Consider the following 23,407-nt stretch of genomic DNA (forward strand, 5'->3'; position numbering starts at 1 on the left):
CCCAAGCTCTCTGGGCTCTCCAGATGGTGTGGGGGTAACAGGAAGCCTCGGGGGGGGGGGGGCGGGAGGGGGGAAGGGGGGCTGTAGGCCTGCTGTCCCACCAGCCTAATGGCTATTTAAGACAGCTTTTTCCCCAATGCGCCAAAGCCTGGGGCTGAAGGTCAGACAACTCCAGACGGCTCCGTAGGGCGACCCAGGCAGGGCGGGGCCCCGTGGTATGGGCGGGGATAAGGAAGGACACGACCAAGCCCAACCCCCCCGAGCAGCCCCAAACCAGGAAGCGCTGGGGGGTACTGGAGCGGAGTAGAGAACGAAGCCAGGTGAGGCGTCCCGGGGCGGGGAAACTGGTGCCGTCCCGACCTGCGATTGCGGGGCGGGATCGCGCAGGAGTCATCGCTCGGGGTCCTGGGAGGAAAGGATTGGCAGAGTTGAGGATGGGATACCAGGTTCGGGAAGGAAAGGGGGAAGACGAAATAGGCGGGGCTCTGGCGCATGCTCCGCGGGAACAGGCGTGGGCGCCTAGTCGGGGACGCATGCGTAGTGGGGACTCCTTTGGGCGTGAGATGGGGATGAGATGTGAGACCTAGGTGGGGCCAGTGAACGTGGGTTCACTTTTAAGCTAGCGGGTGGGTTCCGCGTCCTTGAGATCTTTGCACAGGGCAGGGCTCGGCCATCTGCGAGAAAGGGATAAAGCCCTTCCCACTCCCGGGCGCTGCCCGCAGGATGGTGGGCCCTTCGCTGACGCTTCAGGACCTCATCGAGGAGATTCGCGGGGCCAAGACACAGGCCCAGGAGCGGGAAGTGATCCAGAAGGAGTGCGCCCACATTCGGGCGTCCTTCCGCGATGGAGACCCTCTGCAGAGGCACCGCCAGCTGGCCAAACTGCTCTACGTCCACATGTTAGGCTACCCCGCCCACTTTGGACAGGTACCAGCCCCAGATACCTTGTTCTGGAGCTTGAGGAACACTAGTGGGACATGGTCGTGGACCCTCTTGTGCCCCGTTGTTTTCGTTCTACAACTCCTAAACCCTCACACTGTACTGTGAAACACCCCTCCACCCCCCCCCTTTTTTTTTTTCGGTTGTGGGGCTTGAACTCTGGGCCTGGGTACTGTCCCTCAGCTCTTCAGCTCAAGGCAAGCACTGGACCTCTTGAGCCACAGCGCCACTTCTGGTTTTCTGGTGGTTAATTGGAGATAAGAGTCTCACAGACTTTCGTGCCTGGGCTGGCTTTGAACCTCGATCCTCAGATCTCAGCCTCCTGAGTAGCTAGGATTACAGGCCTGAGCCACCAGCGCCTGGCCCTGAAAACCTTTTTACAGCCCATTACAACCTTTATTGGTCAGCTGCCCCCAAACCCTTTATTTTCTGGTTAGCTCCGTGGAGGGCACCTCCTCGCTTCTCCCATCCTCCACTCCTAGATCCTTGAAACCACCCACTGGTGCCTGAATCTCCTAAGCTTCTCTGGTTGAGGAGAAAGTGATGGGATGTGGTGCCCCGCAACCAGAGGTGAGGGAGGAGAATGGAACAGGGATGTTAGTGACTCTGGTTTCACCCCTGACCTTCTGGGTCTACTCCCCTTCCCTGTAGATGGAGTGCCTGAAACTGATCGCCTCCCCCAGATTCACAGACAAGAGGGTGGGCTACCTGGGGGCCATGCTTCTATTGGATGAGAGGCACGATGCTCACCTGCTCATTACCAACAGCATCAAGAAGTGAGAGGGTTCTGGGTCACTTGAAATCAGGGAGATGGGAGAGTGGGGCATTGTAAAATTCTAAGGGGCTGCCTGGTGCAGATGCTGGGAAGAAGGAGATTTCTCAAGAGGCACAACTAACCATCCTCCCAACCCTGCAGTGACCTAAGCCAAGGGATTCAGCCAATCCAAGGCCTGGCCCTGTGTACTCTGTGCACTATGGGCTCTGTTGAAATGTGCCGGGATCTGGCCACGGAGGTGGAGAAGCTGTTCCTACAACCCAGCCCTTATGTGCGCAAGAAGGTGAGATGCACAACTCTTGCCTCTCTGGAAACTTCCCTGGTCTGCCATACAGTGAAGTTGAGGAGTCCAGCCTGTTGGACCTCCCTGCTCTGTCTGAGGCCTCTGACCTCTGCAGGCTATTCTGACTGCAGTGCACATGATCCGGAAGGTCCCAGAACTTTCCAACATCTTCCTGCCACCTTGTGCCAAACTGCTTCATGAGCGCCACCACGGTAAGGCCATAGGGTTCCCCATACTCTGCTTTAGGTCTGGCCATAGACCAGAAGCAAAACACAGGTCAGGAGCACCAGCTCATAGGACAAGGTTAGCATACACACAAACATACATGCAGTTGACACTCCCAGGCCCCAACCTACCATTCACCTCCCCTCCCTGACCCCAGGCGTCCTGTTGGGTACCATCACGCTGATCATGGAGCTCTGCGAACGAAGCCCTGAAGCCCTCAGGCACTTTCGAAAGGTGGGCTGGTGAAGGGGCAGGCCCTGGGCCTGGTAAAGATATGGGTAGTGGGAGAGGAATGGGGGGACTTAATGTTGAGAGGAAGAGGAGGAATGCCCAGGCAAGGATGTGGGCCTCCCTCTAGGTGGTACCCCAGCTGGTACAGATCCTCCGGACTCTGGTAACAACAGGATACTCAACAGAACACAGCATATCTGGTGTCAGCGACCCCTTCCTGCAGGTGGGCTGAGCTTTTCTTGTTGTATCCCTGAAACAGAAGGCTTAGCAGTAACTCCATAGCCAGTGGTCACCTCCCACAAAATACTCTGACTCAGTCAATGTCTTGAGCAGGAGAGTGACTTCAAGATTGCCATGGTTACCTGGTGCTGGTGGCTCACACCTGTACTCCTAGCTACCCAAGAGGCTGAGATCATGGTTTGAAGCCAGATCAGGCAGCAAAGTCTGTGACTCTTATCATAAATAAGCACCTCCCAAAAAAAAAAGTCAGAAGTGTAGCTATAGTTCAAGTGTTAGAGCATTAGCCAAGCTTGAGAAGTTCCAGGAGCAGTGTGCGTGCGCACGTGCACATGCATGCGCGCGCACGCACACACACACACACACACAATCATCCCAGATTGCCCTGGTTGTCCCAGGACTGGGGTTGGAGTGGGATTAGGGGAAAGTCAGAAAATAAGGGAAGGAAGCTGGGTGCTGGTGGCTCACACCTGTAATCCTAGCTACTCAGGAGGCTGAGATCAAGGATCGTGGCTCAAAGCCAGCTCAGGCAGAAAAGTCTGTGAGACTCTTATCTCCAATTAACACCAGAAAACTGGATATGGAACTGTGGCTCCAAGTGGTAGAGTGCTAGCCTTGAGTGAAGGAGCTTAGGGAAAGAGCCCAGGCCCCAAATTCAAGCCCCACAACTGACAAAAGTATATTAATTTTGCTGGGAAGATGGCTCAGTGGTAGAGCACTTGCCTTGCATGCATGAGGCCCTGGGTTCCATTCCTCAGCACCACATAAGCAAAAAGAAAAAAGTCGGAAGTGGTGCTGTGGCTCAAGTGGTAGAGCGCTAGCCTTGAGCTGAAGAGCTGAGGGACAGTGCCCAGGCCCAGAAAGTATATTAATTTTTTTTAATGGAAAGAAGGGAAGAGAACAATATAAAATGCCTTTCCTAAACCTGCCTGGCCTTATATTCCTGACACTGGGACCTATAGAAGTGAGAGGCAGGGGCAGGAGGCTCTAGGGACTAGCCAGACCAACCCTTCACAATGCCATCTTCAACATTAGGTTTTTCTCCTCATCCCACAACTCTTGGTCCTGTGAACTCCCCTCTACCTTTTCATCTTTAACCCACCCTCAGGTCCAGATACTTCGTCTACTTCGGATCCTGGGCCGGAACCACGAGGAAAGCAGTGAGACCATGAATGATTTGTTGGCCCAGGTGGGAGCTGGGTGCAGGGGCACAACCTCAGCATATCGCTCTGGGTCTACTCACTCAGGCGGCCTTCACATGACCACTCAACCACAAAGCAGCTGTATGAATACCCCTCTGTCCCCTCCACCCCAAGCCAGTGAACTCCAGGAAGGAGAGACACAGTGTGTTGTCATGCTGTTGCCCTCTTCCATGTCTGGCCCTGGCATGTAATGGGTGTCAGGGAACTCTGTTAAGACGATAGAGAGATGGATAGAAGAAATGGTAGGTGAGAACAGGGCCTTGCATAAATGCATCTGCTCTCCCTTTTTACAGGTGGCCACCAACACAGACACTAGCCGAAATGCGGGCAGTGCAGTCCTGTTTGAGACAGTACTCACAATCATGGACATCCGCTCTGCAGCTGGCCTACGGGTATCCCTCACCTCCACCCCCTACTCCCAGCCAGACATAGGCCTGGGCACTGGCTTTTCCCTCATCCCTAGTTTGTGCTCTTGTGCTGTGTGGTCTCCTGGATGAGCAGATTGCTTCTTCTCTGACTGTCCCCACCTTCTGGCCCTTGTAGGTTCTAGCTGTCAACATTCTTGGCCGCTTCCTGCTCAACAGTGATAAGAACATTAGGTAATGGTCATCCTCAATATCTGGCTAGGTTGTACCACTGACCCTCTGCATTTCTCCCTCCTGATCCCACGCCTTCTTACTCCTGGTCTGGGTACAGGCAAGGATACTGGGGCAGGTGGCTCTGTGCGTGATAATGCCTTTCTACTTTGACCAGGTATGTTGCTCTGACATCATTGCTGCGGCTGGTGCAGTCAGATCACAGCGCTGTACAGCGGCATCGGCCCGTGGTGGTAGAATGTCTGCAAGAAACTGATGCCTCCCTCAGCCGGTGAGCAGAGGTATAGGGGATAAAAAAAAAAAAGGCTAAAAAGAATCACTGCCTGGGCAAAAGGAGGGCCTGAGGCATACAGCAAGGTTACTCCATCTACCTGCATAGACACCTTTCTCCTGCCAGGCGGGCCCTGGAGCTGAGCTTGGCACTGGTGAATAGCTCCAATGTGAGAGCCATGATGCAGGAACTGCAGGCCTTTCTGGAATCCTGTCCCCCTGACCTACGGGCTGATTGTGCCTCAGGTATCCTGTTGGCTGCAGAGAGGTGAGGTGACAGGTTCCCAGGAAGCAGAGGGTGCCGCCTGGGAAGGAACACGTGTTCTGATATCAGAACTGATAAGTAATGTTCCCTAGATTTGCTCCAACCAAGCGGTGGCACATAGACACCATCCTGCATGTGCTGACAAAGGTGAGACAGGGACCAGTCTGAACTGGGTGGGAGTGAGCTGCATTCACCATATTAATGTCCATACTCCTCTCCCACCCCCTAGGCAGGCACCCATGTACGGGATGATGCAGTAGCCAACCTGACCCAGCTGATTGGGGGGGCCCAGGAGCTACATGCCTATTCTGTGCGCCGCCTATACAGTGCTCTGGCAGAAGATATCTCCCAGGTGCCATTTCCACCTCCCCAGGCCTGTGCAGCCTCCCTCAGCCCTTTGTGAGCCTCCTCCCTACTTGGATTCTAAACTGTTGCCCTTTACCTCACAGCTGTCGACTTAGTTCAGGAGATGCTCCAGGACAGAGTCGACCTCTTATTAAAACATCTGGACTCCTGGTGCCTACTGGCTGTGAAACCCCAACTGATTAATAGGCTTTATAAACTCAGTCTTGTCCTCCTGTATCCTTAAAGCTATCTGGAGGACCAAATGAGATAGATAAGAAGCTTTGTTGCATGTGCGAGGTTTTACTGTTATCCTGAATGCTATAGATATTAACAGGTGCCAGCCAATATCAATTACCCCCCCCTTTTTTTCCCTCTTAAGTAGAATCAGCAGAACCCATTCTTTTTTGAGAGGGACACTCTCAACTCTCCCTCATGGGGTTAAGCTATGTAGTTGTAATGCTTTACCACCAGGTGGCAGTAGGAGTACAGACACTAGGTAAACTATTTTCCCCCCTACTCTGCCAGCTCCCATCTTTGTACTGCCTAAACTTGCAAGGGTGGGGAACATATAGTGAGCTATATAAAGCCTGTGAAATCATTTAGTACATGGTGAACAGGCATTTATTCTCATTAGCTTCTCATTGGCAGCCCACTGCCCATCTGTCTATACTGAGAATTTTGTGTAATGTTATAAATATCCAAATGGCCCTTGGCAGGAAAAAAGGTTCCCTCCTCCTGCCTGGAATGTTGCAGGGTCTGGGAAAGAGGAAGGGACCCTCAGATACTGATCTGGCAATGCTTCTATACCCACACAGCAACCACTGGTACAGGTGGCAGCCTGGTGCATCGGGGAATATGGGGACCTTCTGGTGGAGGGAAACTGTGAGGACACTGAGCCGCTTCAGGTGAAACCTCTACAGGGAGGCACAGTGAGGAGGACCTGTCACGAAGGCAGGGCTAGACCCGAGATCAATGCCTGTTCTTCACACCAAAGGTAGAAGAGGAGGACATTTTGGCACTACTGGAAACAGTGTTGCAGTCCCACATGTCGCTGCCAGCCACCCGAGGGTATGCCCTCACAGCGCTCATGAAGCTCAGCACCAGGCTCCAGGGAGACAACAAGTAAGAAGGGGCCCCAGCTCCCTGAAAGAAGTCCCTTTACTTTTCACTGCGCTCATCGGGCCGTCACTAGACACTCCTTCCCTGTATGCTGACCCCTTTCCAGTCCTTAGGTTCTTGCTTTTGAGCCATATTATCTTGGGTGTATCCTCATGTTTCCCTTCTCTGCTACCTTCTGGAGTGGAAGGGCAGGGTAAGGCCACTGCCACTCACATGCCACGCTGTGCCCCAGCCGCATCCGCAAGGTGGTGTCTATCTACGGGAGCTGCCTAGATGTGGAGCTGCAGCAACGGGCTGTGGAGTATAACACACTCTTCCAAAAGTATGACCACATGAGGTGCGTCCATCAAATCCCAAACCCCTGCCTTTTCCCAAATTCAGCGAGGCTCTGCTAGCTCACACCTGTAATCTTAGATGCTCTGGAGGCTCAGATCTGAGGATTGTGGTTCCAGGCCAGGCTGGGCAGAAAAATCTGTGAGATTCTTATCTCCACTTAACCATCAAAAAGCCAGAAGTTAAGATGTGTACTCAAGTGCTCAAGACTGGCCTAGAGCAAAAAAAAAAAAAGCTAAGGGCAGCACCTAGGCCTTGAGTTTGAGCCTGTGAACCAGCAGTCACAAAAACAAAATAAACAAAAAATCCAATGTGGGCTGGGAAGGTGGCTCAGTGGTAGAGTGCTTACTTCACATGCATAAGGCCCTGGGTTCAATTCCTCAGCACCACATAAATAGAAAAAGCCAGAAGTGGCGCTGTGGCTCAAGCAGTAGAGGGCTAGCCTTGAGCTGAAGAGCCGTGGGACAGTGCCCAAGCCCAGAGTTCAAGCCCCATGACCGAACAAAAACAAACAAAAAATCCAATGCCCCATTCTAGTATCAAGGGTGCTCACCTCCCATTGACGCTAAGCTGGCTCCCAGCCTCCTTGCTCATCTGAAAAACAAGAGCAGGCTATCTTATGTATATACCCAGGATACCCTGTATTCTTAACCCCTCATCCTGGATGCCTCTTGTGAAGACCCAGGGATCACACAGAGGAACACTTATACTCTACCCACTCAGGGCAGCGATCCTTGAAAAGATGCCTCTCATGGAGCGAGGTGGCGCTCAGGTTGAAGAGGAAGCAAAGGAAAGGCAAACAGCAGCCCAGCTTCTAGAGGAGGCAGCCCCTGCCCCTCCGGAGCCCCAGGTGAGAAGGCTGGAAGCCCTGATGTGAGAGATTTGCTTGTTTTTCCATGCCCACCTGTGACCCTGTTTCTTCCCCAGGCCTCCAAGCTTTTGGATCTCCTAGATCTCCTGGATGGCACTCCTGGGAACACACAGCATCCTCCTCTTCTGGATCCTTCCCCAGAGGGTGCCTTAGTAAACCTCCTTGACCTTCCCTGTGTACCTTTACCCCCAGGTAAGCCTTAGCAAAGGGGAAAATGTCTTAGATACTGTTTATCTAAGCTAAGGACTGAGGTCTTTTCCATCTGTATGCCTTCTTCCCATTCCCTTTTCCATAGGCAAAAGTTCAATCAGGCCTTTCCCCTCCTGGACAATCTTCAGTGTTTTCTTTGTCCTTTGGGGTTTTGTTTGGGGGATTTTTTTTTTTTTTTTGGTCCATCATGGGGCTTGAACTGAGGGCCTGGGTACTGTCCCTGAACTTTGAACCACAGCACCACTTCCAAATTTCTGGTGGTTAATTGGAGATGAGTCTCACAGCCAGGTGCTGGTGGCTCACGTCTGTAATCCTAGCTACTCGGGAGGCTGAGATCTGAGGACTGCAATTCAAAGCCAGTCTGGGAAGTTCATGAGACTGTTACCTCCAATTAACCATGGGAAATGGCACTGTAGCTAAAGTGGTAGAGTGCTTTCCTTGAGCTGAAGAGCTCAGGGGACAAAACCCAGGCCCAGAGCTGAAGCTCCACAACCGCCAAAAAAAAAGTCTCATGGACTTCCCTGTCTGGGCTGGCTTCAAACTATGATCCTCAAATCTCAGCCTCCTGAATGGCTAGGGTTATAGGCAGGAGCCATCAGCACCTCGAAGTTGGCTCATTTTAAGGTTTCAGCTGAACTGTTAACTGCTTTCCCTTACCACTAGGTTCTTCCAAGTTATTCTGTCTTATTTCACTCCTAGCACCCATCACAATCAGATAATTTCACCTTTTGTCATTTGCTCCTCTCTACCCCTAGACTGTCAGCTCCAACCTAAGCTTCTTGTCTACTTTGTCACTAGCCATCAGGGCCAAGAAATGTTTACTCCTTTTGTTGAGTGAATGAATGGGTTATGTCAAGCCTGCACACTGATCTGCCTCTTTTTCCCCACTCTAGCACCCATTCCCAATCTCAAGGTATTTGAGCGTGAGGGAGTACAACTCAATATGTCATTCATTCGACCCCCGGAAACCCCTTCATTGCTCTTAATCACTGTCACCACCACCAACTCTTCAGGGGGTGATGTTACCCACTTCATCTGTCAGGCAGCTGTGCCCAAGGTTTGTAAAAATCAGGGTTCCAAGGTGGTCTAGGAGCACCAAGGAAAAACACCAAGTAGAAGAACCATGTGTGGGGAACAGAATGAGATGGGAAAGGAGTGTTTGTACATTTGGGCAGTTAGAAGGGGATTGGGGGGACTGAGAATGTGGCTTAGTGGTAGAGTGCTTGCCTAGCATGCATGAAGCCCTAGGTTGAATTCCTCAGTACCACTTAAACAGAAAAAGCTAGAAGTGGCACTGTGGCTTAAGTGGTAGAGTGCTAGCCTTGAACAAAAAGAGCTCAGGGACAGTGCTCAGGCCCTAAGTTCAAGCACCAGGACTGGCAAAAAAAAAAGGGGGGGGAGGGGAGACTACTGGGTATGATGTTGTTGTCTGAGCCCAGACAATCAGCTGCCTTACTGTGCTCTGCCCAAACCTCCCATGTGAAGAGTTTGCAGCTGCAGCTACAGGCCCCAAGTGGGAACACAGTTCCAGCTCAGGGCGGCCTTCCCATCACCCAGCTCTTCAAAATCCTCAATCCTAACAAGGTGAGTTCCAGAGCTCTGTGGCTAAGACTACAAGATGGAAGAAGTGAGGGGAACTGACCCTGGTCTCTGCTCTCCCATTCCTAGGCCCCTTTGCGGCTAAAGCTACGCCTCACCTACAACCACCTTGGCCATTCAGTGCAGGAGATCTTTGAAGTGAACAACTTGCCTGTGGAGACATGGCAGTAACTATCTGTTCTCATCCCTGGAACCCTGGGGCCTCAGCAACTAAGAACCTACCTGTGGGCCACCAGCAGGTGGCACTCTGTCCCTGCATTTACCACTGCAAAACTGTGGGGGTGGGGGGAAGGTCTGTATTCCCCCATAAATAATGAAAGCCAAATAAAGCCACAGGGAAGTAGAAAGCCACATTTCAGTATATTTGAGATGGAAAATGTATATGAATAACTGCAAGGGCAAAGAGGTTCCTGATGCAAGCAGAAGTATGAGTCCTTCTGGAACCTTGGGAAATTGTCTTAACAATGGTTTTCTCTCTGCCCCTCTCTGGGTCAGGAAATAAATTTGCGGTTAAAGTGCCACAGGAAGCACTTCTCTCTGGATCAGGACTAGGCCTACTAGCATATCAAAACAGAATTTCTGGATTCATAACAGGAATTTCCAACCAATTCCCCTACCTTGCTGTTATTCCCTACCTCCCAAGGCAGGGAAATCCCTACTGCCTCCCCTCATCTCCAACTCAGCTGTAAGGCAGTTTCGGAGCCGCTGGCAGAATCAATGGCATCGACCAAGGGAGGGGGGGTGGCAAGGGATTTTCCTGTGCTTAACTACTGATCACGGCTAAGTGGAAATCCTATAAACACGAGCGGAAATCAATGGAGGCTGCTTAGCGGCCAGGGGAGAGGGGCGGCCCACAGATTGCATCTGACGGATGAGGGAGAAGCAGCAGCCAGGGAGAGCTTTAGGAAGGGTAGCTGAGGAGAGGGTGAAAGAACAGGCAGAGTTGACAGAGAGGAGGCCCTGTTGAAAGAGATCTGGCACAGTGAGCCCAGATGTGTGCCACCAAGACCCAGAATTCCCATCCCCTTCTAGGAAGTGACATTGTAGTCCAGGCTCCTGTCCGAATGCTTAGCCCCTCGTGGCTTCTCTGAAAGTGTTGGTTCTAGCAAGCGCTGATAGTCCTCTGGCCGGAAGCGCTGTAGGTACACGATGAGCTTGGCAGGTGCTTTCTCCTGTGTTGGCACACCTGCAGGCAATAGAACAGTAAGGAAAGAAGCCAATGGAGGGGCCACTGAATGTGCTTTTACTAGGCTGTCCGCCCATTCAGCCAGGATCCCAAAGTTGTTTTGAAGGCAGCCCTGATACTCTAAATACCATCCAACCTGCTGCTTTTTTGTGTGCCAGTACTGTCCCTTAGCTTTTTTGCTTAAGGGCTGGCACTCTACCACTTGAGCCACAGCTCCACTTCTGACTTTTTCCTGTTAAATTGGAGATAAGAGTCTCATGGACTTTCCTGCCTGGGCTGGCTTCAAACCATAATCCTCAGATCTCAGCCTCCTGAGTAGCTAGGGTTACAGGCATAAGCCACGGGTACCCAGCATTCAACCAGCTTTTATAACCTGTCCACTCCCTCAGGAGACTATAGAGGTGAGACCTCACAGAGAGCCACTGAGTAGGAGTGTCTGGGAAGCCTAGCCTCAGCAAAGGAGAAATTGTGAAGACATACCCAGGCACCCTGAAGACAGGATGTCTCATTTATCACCTATCCTACAACCAAGATTAAAGCCTATCTAGGCAAGCCAAAGCTCATTAGCATGGTAATGAAGCACCGCAGTGATGTACACAAAGGAACCAAAGTTTACATAAAAAGTAAAGAAGCAGCTGGAGCTGTGGGGTGGGAATTCTCACCTCTGAAACTCTGTATGGTTACTAGAAAAACTCAAAACAGTATCCTACAGCTGTCAGGCCCTGTGAGGTATACAACCCCATACTTGTGTGGATAAGTGGTCTACAAGGGAACTAAGTATGGGAACAATAAAACAAATCTGCTAAAGCTTACCCAACTGTCTCACATAAATGCAGTTTCTGGCCTGTTACCCAAAGGAGAGCAAAAGGAGAACTAGGTATGGTGGTGCACACCTGTAATGACAGCACTCAGAAGGCTGGGCAGTAGGAACTTGAATTCAAGGCCTGAATAGCTACATGGCAAGATTCTTAAAAAAAAAGAAAAGAGAGAGAGAGAGGAAAGAAGAAAGAAAGAAAGAAAGAAAAGAAAGAAAGAGAAAGAAAGAAAGGAAAGAAAGAAGGAAAGAGAGAACCTAAGAATAAAAGTTTGGGGAAGGAAGGGTCAAAGCGGGGAATCAATACATGGAACTGAAGGAGACCTGGCTAGAAGTATGAGAACTAAATGAGACAGAATAACTAGAATGAAGGTATGGAAGCATTAATTTCAAATTAAGCAGGGAAACTGGATTTGATAGAATTATAAGCAAACTAGGTTCTTGAGGAAATTGCTTTAACAGATCCTGTGATAAAGGTAATCCAGAAACTGGGTGTCAGTGGCTCCTTAAGAGACAGATCTCCTTAGGAGACAGGATCGGGGTTCAAAGCCAGCCCAGGCAGAAAAGTCCATGAGAGTATCTCTAATTAACCAGCAAAAAAACAGGAAGCAGAGCACCAGCCTTGAGCCAAAGTAAGAGTGCAAGGCCTTTCATTCAAGCCCCACCAAAGGCACTGAAAAAAGAAAGAATCCTGTCACTATATGGTCCAGTAAGTGCTGCCCAGGAAAAGGGAGCAAAGTTATGCCAGAAGGGCCTGTCACCCTCACCAAGCATGCTGCTGAGGCTGAGGATCTTCTCTAGAGCAGCTGGGACTTCAGCCACCTCATGTACCAGGGCCTCTACTTCACCCACAGCATAGCCAAAGTCAGCAGTATCCAAGTCTACTCTGAGCAATGGCTCCTTTTCAGCTCCAGAGAACATCAGCTTCCAGGCACTTCGGTTAGTCACAAAACTAGCTACTTCCTGCAGCCCCAGGGAACCCAACACAGCAGCCACACTTCCAGCCCCCAGCTCTTCGGCGCCCAGCAGCTCACGGAGCTGGGCCACAATTTCAGGTTCAGATGTGAGTTCTATGTACTCAGTATGAGGTCCTGGGATGGCTGCTTTTCCAGGGCATTTTAGTTCCCATCCGCTACCCTCTCGTTGTCGCAGCCAGTGGTCAGATCGCATGAGGTTCAGCTCAGTGGTGTCATAGTACGTGTCTCGGAAGGTAAACCGATGTACCAGGGTGCCCCCCAACTCCTGCAGACGTTTCTCTGTATCAGGCCCTGGCACGAACTTTCGCTCTACTTCAATCAAGCCCTGGGCCATGTTACCTGCAATAAATATCTGCAATCAATCATCAAACCCACATTTGCAACAAACATTCCCTGAATGGCAGCTGCTTAGCAAAGCCCTGTCTCTCCAGCCTTGGATGAACTTAGGAGGCACACACTTATCTCAAGAGCGTTCTCTGTCGCGACACAGGCCCTGTTTGTGAGCTTTTAGGATACGGTAGCAGTGACAGGTATTCCGTTCAATCTTTTTCCACTACTGGTGATCTCCCCATCCAAAAGGCTCCCTAGAGAGCAGGCCGTGTGGCAGATTGCCCTTCCACGCTCCCTTTACCTCACCGCCCAGGAGGCCAACCCAGGATGAGTAGTTACCCAGGATGACCCGCCCCTGCCTCCCTCGCCACCGCACTGGCTGGCAGGAGCTCGGGTCTCACCTGAAAGCTCGAGGGGCTCCCTCTCGCGGGACCCGCGATGGGGGAGGGGAACCCACGCCACACCCGCGAGGAATGCCGGGAGTAGTCCCTGGCCCCGGAACTCAGCTCGGCTCTCCGAGCGCCTGGCCAGTCGCAGCACCAGCGGCCATATTAGGCCCGTTGTGCTGGTGCCGAGGGTAGGCCAGGTCCGAGAGAACTACTGGGTGACCGCCACCCCCGCGGTGGGCTGGCGAGCGAGAACATTTCTTGATCTCTGTTTCTCAGCCTCGATACCTCCAGAAGCCCAGGAGTCGGCCGGGGTCTCAGGACCTAGCCTTAGCGCGGTAGCCTAAGGTCCGATGCATTGCATGATGGGAGATGTAGTTCTAAGGGAGCAGTCGACGCTTTCCCCACCCGTCGCTATGGTGACCGGAAAGCTGCAATTAGTGCCAGCGGGACTCTACCCAAAGCTAAACTGGGGATGCAGAGTAGAGAGGAAATTCGTTTAACAAGGAGCTATGGCCCCTGTCTCCAGCCTCTTCCAACATAGTGAGCCTGAAACACAAGCTACTCAAACATTGCATTTTTAATTTTGTTCGTGTGCGCGCGCGCGTGTGCTCCGGTCCTGGAGCTTGAACTCAGGGCCTGAGCGCTGTCCCTGATCGTCTTTTGCACTTGAGCCAGAGCTTCACTTCTGATGGCTTATTGGAGGTGGGAGCCTCACAGGCTTTTCTGCCTGGGCTTTGAGATGTGACCTGAAGATCTCAGCCTCGAGTAGTTAGTATTACAGGCATGACATACCAGTCCCCGACTTTGACACTGCAATTTATGGATGCCTATTTAAGTGCAGGCCATTGGCAAGGGCTGACTGGTTGAGTCCAGTGTAGCTATTCCAGAGTTTCAGAGGGAATCTAATACCTCCTGATAAAATGTTCAGAGTATGTCTGGGTGGTAAACTTTATGATCAGAGATATTCTGCTAGGGAGCTGGGCACCGGTGGCTCACGCCTATAGTCCTAGCTACTCAGGAGGCTGAGATCTGAGGATCGCGGTTCAAAGCCAGCCCGGGCAGGAAAGACCTTGAGACTCCTATCTCCAATGAACCACCAGAAAACCGGAAGTGACGCTGTAGCTCAAGTGGTAGAGCCCTGGCCTTGAGCTGAAGAGCTGAGGGACAGCGCTCAGGCCCAGAGTTCAAGCCCCATGACCGACAAAAAAAAAAAAGAGAGATTCTGCTAGGGAATTAAAGATAGTGGAATTTCAACAGTTGGAGACCTGGATGAAGACAGGAAGGAAATTAGAGTAAAATCCCAGAAACTGAAGAGACCCTAGCCAATATGTAACTAGATGTGACTATAAATAAAATTGGAAGCTGGAAAATGGTTTGGATGAATGAGTGAAAGGTTTGTCAGTTTCTAGCAGTCTGAGCAGTTTTTGTAGGAGGAGAAATATTCAATATTTATTTAACAGAAATGGGGATGTCCAAATAGAGAAAACTCATTATCCTTACTACATTTGAGGACTGTTATCCCTAGGCCTTAACTGAGTCTTATCCTCTGGGTGAAGTATTGTCTCCATGATTGGTGAGAAGTGCCAGGTTCCCCATACCAGCTGTACCTCTTGAGCCACCCCTCCAGTTCTCATACCTGCCCTCACTCAAGCACTTGATCAATGGGTATGCCATTAACTTATAGACATAGCATCTTTAATGGGATGAATTAGATATATCCTACCACTGCCCCATGCACAGCATCATACAGCAGGAAGCAAATAGATCTGAACCCTACCTCCTCTCATTGGCCTGCATTTCATCCATCCTTTGCTCTCCAGTTTTGTTAAACCAGGAAAACATTATTTTCCCCTATTATATAAGGTCCAATTCAGTAGAGCCAAAACAACAGTTTAATGGAATGGAAAGACTAGACTCCACAGACAGATGGGGGCTGGACTCTCAGCTTCACTTTCTAGATGTTGAGCTTTGGGCAGACAACTCCATGCCCTGCTCTGCTTTTTCAGTGGTAAAATGTGGATTGCCTTACAGTTATGTGTTAGAATTTAGTAATAAACTGGTGCCAGATAAGTAGAAATTCAAAATATTTGTTTTTCTTCCAAACCCCAAGGTCAAATTTTGTTGTTTAAAAGAAGTAGGAGCAGGGCTGGGAAGGTGGCTCAGTGGTAGAGCGCTTGCCTTGCATGCCTGAGGCCCTGGGTTCTATTCCCCAGCACTACATAAGCAAAAAGAAAAACAGCTGGAAGTGGTGCTATGGCTCAAGTGGTAGAGCACTAGCCTTGAGCTGAAGAGCTGAGGGACAGCACCCAGGCCCAGAGTTCAGGCCCCACGACCGGACCCAAAAAAAAAAAAGTAGGAGCTAGGCACAGGTGGTCATGCCTGTGTAATCCTAGTTAATAAGGAGGTTGATATCTGAGGATCATGGTTCAAAGCCAGCCCAGGCAGAAAAGTCTATGAGACTTTTTATCTCTAATAAACCACTAGAAAACTGGAAGTGGAGCTGTGGCTCAAGTGGTACAGCACTAGCCTTAGCCGAAGAGCTGAGGAACAACACTGAGGCCCAGAATTCAAGCCTCACAACCAACAAAAAATAAAACAAAAAATAAGGGTGCCGGTGGCTTGCGCCTGTATTCCTAGCTACTCAGGAGGCTCAGATCTGAGGATTGAGGTTCAAAGTCAGCCCTAGAAGGAAAGTCTGTGAGACTCTTATCTCCAATAAACCACTCAGAAAACTGGAAGTGATGCTGTGATTCAATTGGTAGAGTACTAGTCTTTAGCTGAAGAGCTGAGGGACAGCACCTAGGCCAAGTTCAAGCCCTACAACTGACAAAAATAAAAGAAGTAGAATTTAAGGCTGGGCACCAGTGGCTTATACCTGTAATCCTAGTTACTCAGGAGGCTGAAATCTGAGGATTGCAGTTTGAAGCCAGCCTGCTATCTCCAATAAACCACCCAAAAAAGCTGAAAGTGGAGGTATGGTTCAAATGGTAAAGCTTTCACCTTGAGCAAGAAAGCTCAGGGACAGTGCCCAGGCCTGAGTTCAGGTCCCAGAACATAATACATTAATATATGTAAAAGTGCTTAAAACTGTACTTGTACAGTCAGTAAATCTTTCAAAATGTTGCTGTTCTTAGAATATAGAGCCCTAGCCAGGCTCTGGTCGCTAATGGCCTGTAATCCTAGCTACTCAGGAGGCTGAGATCTGAGGATCGCAGTTGGAAGCCAGTCCCAGGAGGGAAATGCTATGAGACTCCAATAAACTACTAAAAAAAAAAAAAAGCCAGAAGTAGTGCTGTGGCTCAAGTGGTAGAGCGCTCACTTTTGAATAAAAGAAGTCCAGGGAAGCCAGGTGCCGGTGGCTCACACCTGTACTCCCAGCTACTCAGGAGGCTGAGATCTAAGGATCATGGTTCAAAGCCAGCCCAGGCAGGAAAATCCATGAGACTCTTATCTCCAATAAACCACTAGAAAACCAGAAGTGGCATTGTGGCTCAAGCAGCAGAGCACTCACATTGAGCTGAAGAGCTGAAGAATAGCTCCCAAGCCCAGAGTTCAAGCCCATGACCGACAAAAAAAAAAAAAAAAAAAAGCTCAGTGACAGCGCCCAGGCACAGAGTTCAAGCCCCAGAACTGGCCACCACCACCATCATCATCATCATCATATTCATCATTCCTGATAAACTGAATAGGAGGGACCAGAAACTCACCTTCTCACTTTCCCAGCCCCAACTCGGATGACTTTGTGAATCGGTGATGGAAGATTTAAGAGTAATTGCTGAGCAGGCCTTCTGCTCAGTGAAATCCTGAGATCCTAGCTACTCAGGAGGTTGAGAGCTGAAGATCATGGTTCAAAGCCAGCCAGGGCAGAAAAGTCTGTGCAACTCTTATCTCCGTGGTGCTGTGGCTCAAGTGGTAGAGCTCTAGCCTTGAGCTGAAGAGCTGAGGACAGGCCCCACGATGGACAAAAAAAGGGAGGGGGGCTAGGAAGGTGGCTCAGTGGTAGAGTGCTCGTCTTGCATGCATGAGGCCCTGGGTTCGATTCCTCAGCACCACAAAAGCAGAAAAAGCCAGAAGTGGTGTTTCAGCTCAAGTGGTAGAGCGCTAGCCTAGCGCTGAAGAGCTGAGGGACAGTGCCCAGGCCCAGAATTCAGGCCCTGGGGGGTGAGGGGGGGGAGAATAATTGCTGAGAGAACGTTCTAATACCCACTAGGAAGGCTGAGAGAAGGTTCTAGTACCCACTAGGAAGGAAGGGGGAGTAAGGCAGAAGGGAGTGGACCTCTAATAGCTTTGGGAAGCTGTTAAGCTAGAGCCTGTTTCAAAGCTGATCTAAAACACGTGTATGGTTTCTGTAGGCAGGAGGAGGAGGGGACAGAAAACGAGATTCCCTCTTTGCCGAGAGCGGGCAGGCCTAAAGCCCGCCTGGAGCTACCCTGGACACGGGTAGCCAGCAGGTCCTGGCCCTGAACCAGGATTCAGCGAGGCCCTGCGCAAGCATACCTGGGGCAGGAGGGGGGGGGGGGGGGGGAGGAGAATGGGGGGGGGGGCGGAGGGGGCGTGCTGACTACAACTCCCGGCACGCACCGCGGCGGACAGGCTGCTGCACCTGCTCAGTGGGGCCGCCCCGGGCGCCTGGGTATTGATTATTCCATTGTGTGGGACGCCTCGGCTCCAGCCAGTGAATGAGGCGGAGGAGTGAGGGCAAGGAGGAGGAGGGCGAGGAGGAGGAGGAGGAGGAGAAGGAGGAGGAGGAGGAGGAGGCAGGGAGCGAGCGAGTGCCCAGGGTGAATCAATGGAAACCCCCTCACGAAGCCGGGAAAACACTTCAGCCGCAGCCAAATAGCATTGATTATTTTCCTTCACTTCCCTCACCGCCGTGAATTTATTTATTTATTTTTTTTCCATCTCCGTCCCTGACGCCCCGGAGCGAGCGCTGGAGGGAGGGAGGAGGAGGGGAAAAAAGGAATCAACACATCGGAGAAGTCCCTTGCAAGAGCCGCCCCCTCCCCTCCCGCCTCGCGCGGCTCGGCGGCCGCGGTTCGACTCCCGTCCCTGCTTCCAGCTGAGGTGTAAGTGCATCGATTTCCGATGCTGCTGGGTTGGTTGTGTTTTTTTTTTTTTTTTTTCCCCTCTCCCTCTCACTCTTCTTCCCTTCCTTGCTCTTTGGAAGCTCGAGACCGAGAGGAGAGGAGGCGCTCGGAGGCTGCCGCTGGAGGGGACGGAGAGGGACGGGAAGGGGCTGGGGGAGGGGGACACGGACAGACGGACAGACGTACCGGGGAGAAGTGGGGGTGGGCTTGGGAGAGAAGACGTGAGAGTGGGAGGGGGGGAATGCCGGGGTGGTGGGAGAGACAGCAAAGGGAAAGGCAGGGGCCAGCCCAACAGACGGAGGGTAACGAGACTAGACGGACCGCGCCGAGCCTTACGGGGATCGGGGTTCTTGGAGGGAAGGGGAGGCCGGGTGAGTGCCAAGGCTGGAAGTACCAGCCCGGAGGGGCCGGGGTCACACAGGCCTCCCGCCGACTGCGGGATGGAGAAGGAACGTGGGCCCGGAGGCTGATGGATGGGCTAGCGCGCTAGGGTGCCGGCTGGGAGGGGACTATGGATACTCTCAATTTTCGTTTTTGCCGGAAGTTGAGCTTAAATTTTTTTTTTAATTGGAAAAGGTGCGAGTAGATGAGGGACGCTTCGTTCAAGGTGAAGCGTTTTTGCCTTGCCCTCTCCACCCCGACTCTACCTGCTCATTTTAAAGCACTGGACCACGCTTCTCTCCGTCTTTAGCCCCGTTGATCTCTGTCCGTGTGTCCCCATCTCTTGGTTTTGCCATTCTTCACCTGTCTTCCCCACCCTATCCATCTCCAGTTGTGTGCCACTGTCTCTGCTGTGACTTCTCATCGAGTGATCCTCTCCCTGTGTGCCCCTGTCACTATGTGTCACACCTTGGCTGCCCGACTGTTCTGTCACCTAGAACTATGCCATGCTCCCTCCTTGAGGATAGGTCCTGATATCTGTGGCCTTTTCAGCTACTTTGGAGTTTGCTTATCAGCTATGCTTGTAGTAGTCACTGGTTAGGGGCCAAAGACACCAGTGCACCTATTCTACGTGACCAGGACAACCTCCCCTTCCACCTTAAGCAAAGAAGCTTTGGAACTTCCTAGAATTGCTGACTGTCCCCTTGCCATGTGCCCTCCCCATCAGGACTCACTGTGGGCCTCTTGTATGCCATTTGCCTTTGGAGGAGCTTCCCACCACAAACCTCCTTCCTGCTGACTTAATTTTCCTCCCTTCCCCCATTTTACCATTGAATGTATTTTTTCATTTCCCATTTATTTCAGCCCATTTTTCTATCCTTGTAGTCCTCCGTCTCCCTTGCTTATTCTCCGTCTTTGTTCCCATTATCTACCCTATTCCTACCTTTTCTCTTTGGTCACCCTAAGTTTCTTTTATCCATTGCCCAACATTTTAATTCCAGCAGCAGAAGATACCACAAGCAAAGGGCTCAGAGAGATGGGAGATGGGGTTCATGAAGGCACATAAAAAGGCCAAGAAATCAATTCAGTGGGCTTCCAGGGGCTTGTAACCCCTTCATCATTCAGTGCCATTATGTCAGTTAACTGTCAACTTTGATTTTATAAGGGTATGTGCTCTAGGACTCTAGGCTCCACCCTGCCCGCCTGCCCCTCATCTTCTCATCCTTCAGTTCATTTTACATATCAGTGGTAGGTTTTTTTTTTCTTCACTTTGTAGTTCATTTTTCTCCTGGGCTCCTGCTATGATCATGTTTAGATTGAACACGAGATAGTTTTTATTATTTTGAGAGAACCTATGGTACATCAGGGTCTAGGTTCATTCAGCCTGAGGAATGGTAAAAGTGAACAAATGGTCTGAATAGTTTATTTTGGTTTTAAGGCTAGCATTGTTTTTGTAGACATCAGAAGTGTGAATAAAAGGAGAAGACAGATATGGGCAGATAATGGAATATTTCCTAGGTGAACAGAATTATGGAAGGGAAAGAGGAGGCCGGATGCAATAGAAATGTATGTAGAGAAATGTATGATGTGAGAGACATGTAAAAGAAGGAAGAAAATCTATGCAGAATGGGAGCAGAAGAAATGAGTGGTGATTCATGAAAAATTGAGAGAATGAAGTATGAGTTAATAGCTATATATGGAAAAGGGAAAAGAAATGACAGGATATTCCTAAAGAGCAGGTTTTTTAAAAAAGCAATATGAAATACAGTAGTAAATGGGAGAAGAGAGGATTTGAAGAAAAAGATGAGAAGGGAAAGACTATGGTACAAAGAAGGTAAATGGATGGCGAAGATAGGAGTGCTGAAGCAGATCAGAGCTGCAGAGCTTACTGGCGAAGAGAGGATGAGATTATCAAAGGAAACAAATGCCTCTGGTGTGAGGAGGACCCAGCAGAGACCAATGCAAAGAAACCACTGCAGGGGGTAGGCGATTTGGGGAAAGGAAAAAAAAAAAGGCATAGCAGAAATACCACTAGGATAGTGTGGCTATGTCGAATGGAGAGAAAACCTTATAAGCATTCATTTCATTGGCCGCATTCTCCACTTTACCAAAGGCCTTTGCATTTCATTCTTAAGCCAGGAGAACACAAGCAAAGAAATAGAAAAGACAGAATTTCCATTTACTTCAACTGACAGGAACTTGACTCTTCCTAGCCCCCTGAGGATCAGACTTCAGGCTTCTGATGTCATAAATTGCTCGTGTTGCCTTGGCAACTTGACAGGGTTCCTCCCTCCATGATGTCAAAGGCAGCTGGTGTTACCGTGTGAACCATACAGGAACAACCTGCTGCTTTGCTGGAAAACTGCATTACTTGTCGGGTTGGGGCCCTAGAGGGGTCAAATCTGCAGGATTCCTGAGGGGTATCTTAAACTTACTTTCCTGGGGCTGTTGGGAGCTCAGGACAATCGCTGTCCCCAACTACTCCTGTTTGTGAATGTCTGAGGTTTGCTAGGACTGACAGAAGCAAAAAATGGGACCTTGGGAGAGAGTAGGCCTTAAAGTCCTGATGGTAAGACTGATAGGTGGTCAAAGAAGAAAGAAAATTGGAAATGGCAGTTACAGAGCAGTTGAAAAGGAGAAGGGCTTTGTAAGCAGGCACAATTGTTGCAAATATCAGAGGAAGCTGGCTTTAAGTTTGAAAATGGAAGCAAAGCTGGGAAAACAGCGAGGGGATGAGAGCAGTGGTAGAGCACATTGGAATTCGGTTGTAGATAAAGTGGGGAGAAATGGTCTTAGTGAGGAGACTAAGCTGTCAGGTTAGAGACACAGGGTTGGATACAGCGTTACAATGATCATTTGAGCAGGGGTTGCAACTGTCTAGTTTCTAGTTGATTTCAGCACCTCGCAGAGTATCTTATAACATGGAACAGGCTTAATACTTACTAAAAGTAGTCTACTTTGGACTCTACCTCCAAGACCTACATCTTCATAAAATGGGCTAGTTGGGAAATCAGAAATTGGAGGGAAGGGCCAGAAGGAAGGTAAGCCAGCAACAGTAAGATCTGAGGCAGAGAAAGGCAAGGGACTGGGTCAGACACACACGGAGACAGCCAGGGCTAATTCTCTAGCTGAGCTTGGAAATGTATAAAGAGATAATGGGAGGAAAACATGAAGGAACCATCCTAGAAGCCCAAAAGAAAGATGCAGATGGGGACAGAGAAAGAGGTGGTTTCCAGAGAAGGTTGAGTTGTTTCCAAAGACAGTAGCTAAAACAGAATTGAAGTATCTCCGCCCCCATTCTCCAATCATAAAACTACAATGGAATTAGTCATCCCCCTGTCCCTACATAATAACCAACAATGGGATGGCAACAACTCAATAAATCAGGACTAGCACTATCCTTAAGCACCTATCCCTGTAAACCCAGGTGGTTGTGAGAAAGTCATCATTGGTCAAATGGACCAAAGGCAGGAGGCAGAAATTCCTGCTGCCCAGACTTTGATGTAAAGACTGTAAGGGATAAGCTGGGCACCGGTGGCTCACGCCTGTAATCCTAGCTACTAAGGAGGCTGAGATCTGAGGATCACACAGTTCAAAGCCAGTCCAGGCAGGGATGTACGTGAGACTCTTACCTCTAATTCACCACCAGAAAGCCGGAAGTGGCACTGTGGCTCAAGTGGTAGAGTACTCGCCTTGAGCTGAAAAGCTCAGGGACAGCACCCAGGCCCAAAGTTCAAGCCCTACAGCCAACCAAAAAGAATGTAAGGGATGGCCTTGACATTTGACTGACCATTGCTGAAAATCCAGAAGAATCTAGATGGAATAGCATGATATATAGAGCTCATCACAAGGGTCAGAGAGAAGTCTAATCTGTTATTGCAAAAAAGAGTCAAAGACTCAATGGTGAGAAATCTAGAAATATAGGGAGAGGAAGGAAGATAGGGGGAGACAGTGCTGCAGCTCTGGGGAAAGAGTCTGACTCTATAAGAAAGGCCAGAGCGGCAGAAGAGACTGGTGGGTGAGGGCTTAACAGGAAGACAGTAGTGGCTGTATGTGCTGTCAGCCACAGCCACAGACTTTAGCTGCTCATATTTTGTAGCAGGCGACAGGCTGTCGACACCGCGGTCTTTTACCTCACCGTTAGAAACTCATTTCATTGATTTTTCCATCTTTCTTCTCAGGCTTCTCACACTAAGCTTAGACATCCCACCACCCACTTTCCCAGAACCCCTTGCTTCTCCAGGGAACTACCTTCCTATCCATCCTTCTTGTATCCTAGGCTAGGGATGGTGACAGATGTGAAGTTGACTTCCAGCAGGTGGATCTTTTTTATCACCAAGCTATGTCAGTGAGAACTACACACACCTACAAGACATTAATTAGTTTTATAATTCCTACCGAGAGCACAGTACCCCTTAACATTCCCCGCTCTCCCAAAGTCAAATAAAAGAATAGGAACTCTTCTCTGTGTTTGAGCAGGAATATGGGATTACATCCTAGCTCAAATTCACATCCTGAAATTCACGGCAGGGCCACCCACTAGAATGGTATATGCATGGGACCTAGGTAACTAGGACTTAATTGTTCAAGGTATGCAGGAGCCAGCCCTCCACCGATAGAAGAGAGTGTGTATATAGGGTCTGGGGCTGGGTAGCTTGTTCAAGTGAAAACGCAGAGAGGCAGGATGGGTGTGGGCCAGAATTTTTTTCTTTCTGTGTACACATTTCCCCAGGGTCTCCTTCA

At 50.2% G+C, this 23,407-nt stretch overlaps 2 protein-coding genes across 4 annotated transcripts; one reads left to right on the plus strand and one right to left on the minus strand.

Annotated features, from left to right (window-relative positions):
* The first annotated feature begins 253 nt into the window (after positions 1–253).
* Ap1g2 (adaptor related protein complex 1 subunit gamma 2) lies at positions 254–9,851 on the plus strand. 2 transcript variants are annotated; one of them, XM_042686386.1, is made up of 22 exons: positions 254–320; positions 723–927; positions 1,591–1,715; positions 1,856–1,997; positions 2,113–2,209; positions 2,380–2,456; positions 2,581–2,676; positions 3,799–3,879; positions 4,186–4,284; positions 4,436–4,491; positions 4,646–4,759; positions 4,886–5,026; positions 5,116–5,170; positions 5,253–5,375; positions 6,184–6,273; positions 6,363–6,490; positions 6,720–6,824; positions 7,544–7,670; positions 7,748–7,883; positions 8,795–8,958; positions 9,387–9,485; positions 9,570–9,851. In XM_042686386.1, exons 2-22 carry the CDS (start codon positions 724–726, stop codon positions 9,669–9,671), a joined length of 2,361 nt encoding a protein of 786 aa, XP_042542320.1. In that variant the 5' UTR covers positions 254–320; position 723; the 3' UTR covers positions 9,672–9,851. The 2 variants fall into 2 exon arrangements, with proteins under 2 accessions (XP_042542320.1, XP_042542321.1); XM_042686387.1 differs by lacking the exons at positions 254–320; positions 723–927; positions 1,591–1,715; ... (5 more) ...; positions 4,186–4,284; positions 4,436–4,491 and having other exon boundaries at positions 4,652–4,769.
* On the minus strand, positions 9,845–13,484 carry Thtpa (thiamine triphosphatase). Of its 2 annotated transcripts, none has more exons than XM_042686389.1 (3): positions 13,209–13,484; positions 12,268–12,816; positions 9,845–10,686 (listed from the first exon to the last, which is right to left on the minus strand). In XM_042686389.1, exons 2-3 carry the CDS (start codon positions 12,809–12,811, stop codon positions 10,529–10,531), a joined length of 702 nt encoding a protein of 233 aa, XP_042542323.1. In that variant the 5' UTR covers positions 12,812–12,816; positions 13,209–13,484; the 3' UTR covers positions 9,845–10,528. The 2 variants fall into 2 exon arrangements, with proteins under 2 accessions (XP_042542323.1, XP_042542324.1); XM_042686390.1 differs by lacking the exon at positions 13,209–13,484 and adding an exon at positions 12,936–13,103.
* Between the last annotated feature and the right edge of the window lie 9,923 nt (positions 13,485–23,407).

Source organism: Dipodomys spectabilis, unplaced genomic scaffold (genome assembly GCF_019054845.1).
Source record: "Dipodomys spectabilis isolate Male_0828 unplaced genomic scaffold, ASM1905484v1 ptg000097l, whole genome shotgun sequence".
Lineage (NCBI taxonomy): Eukaryota > Metazoa > Chordata > Mammalia > Rodentia > Heteromyidae > Dipodomys > Dipodomys spectabilis.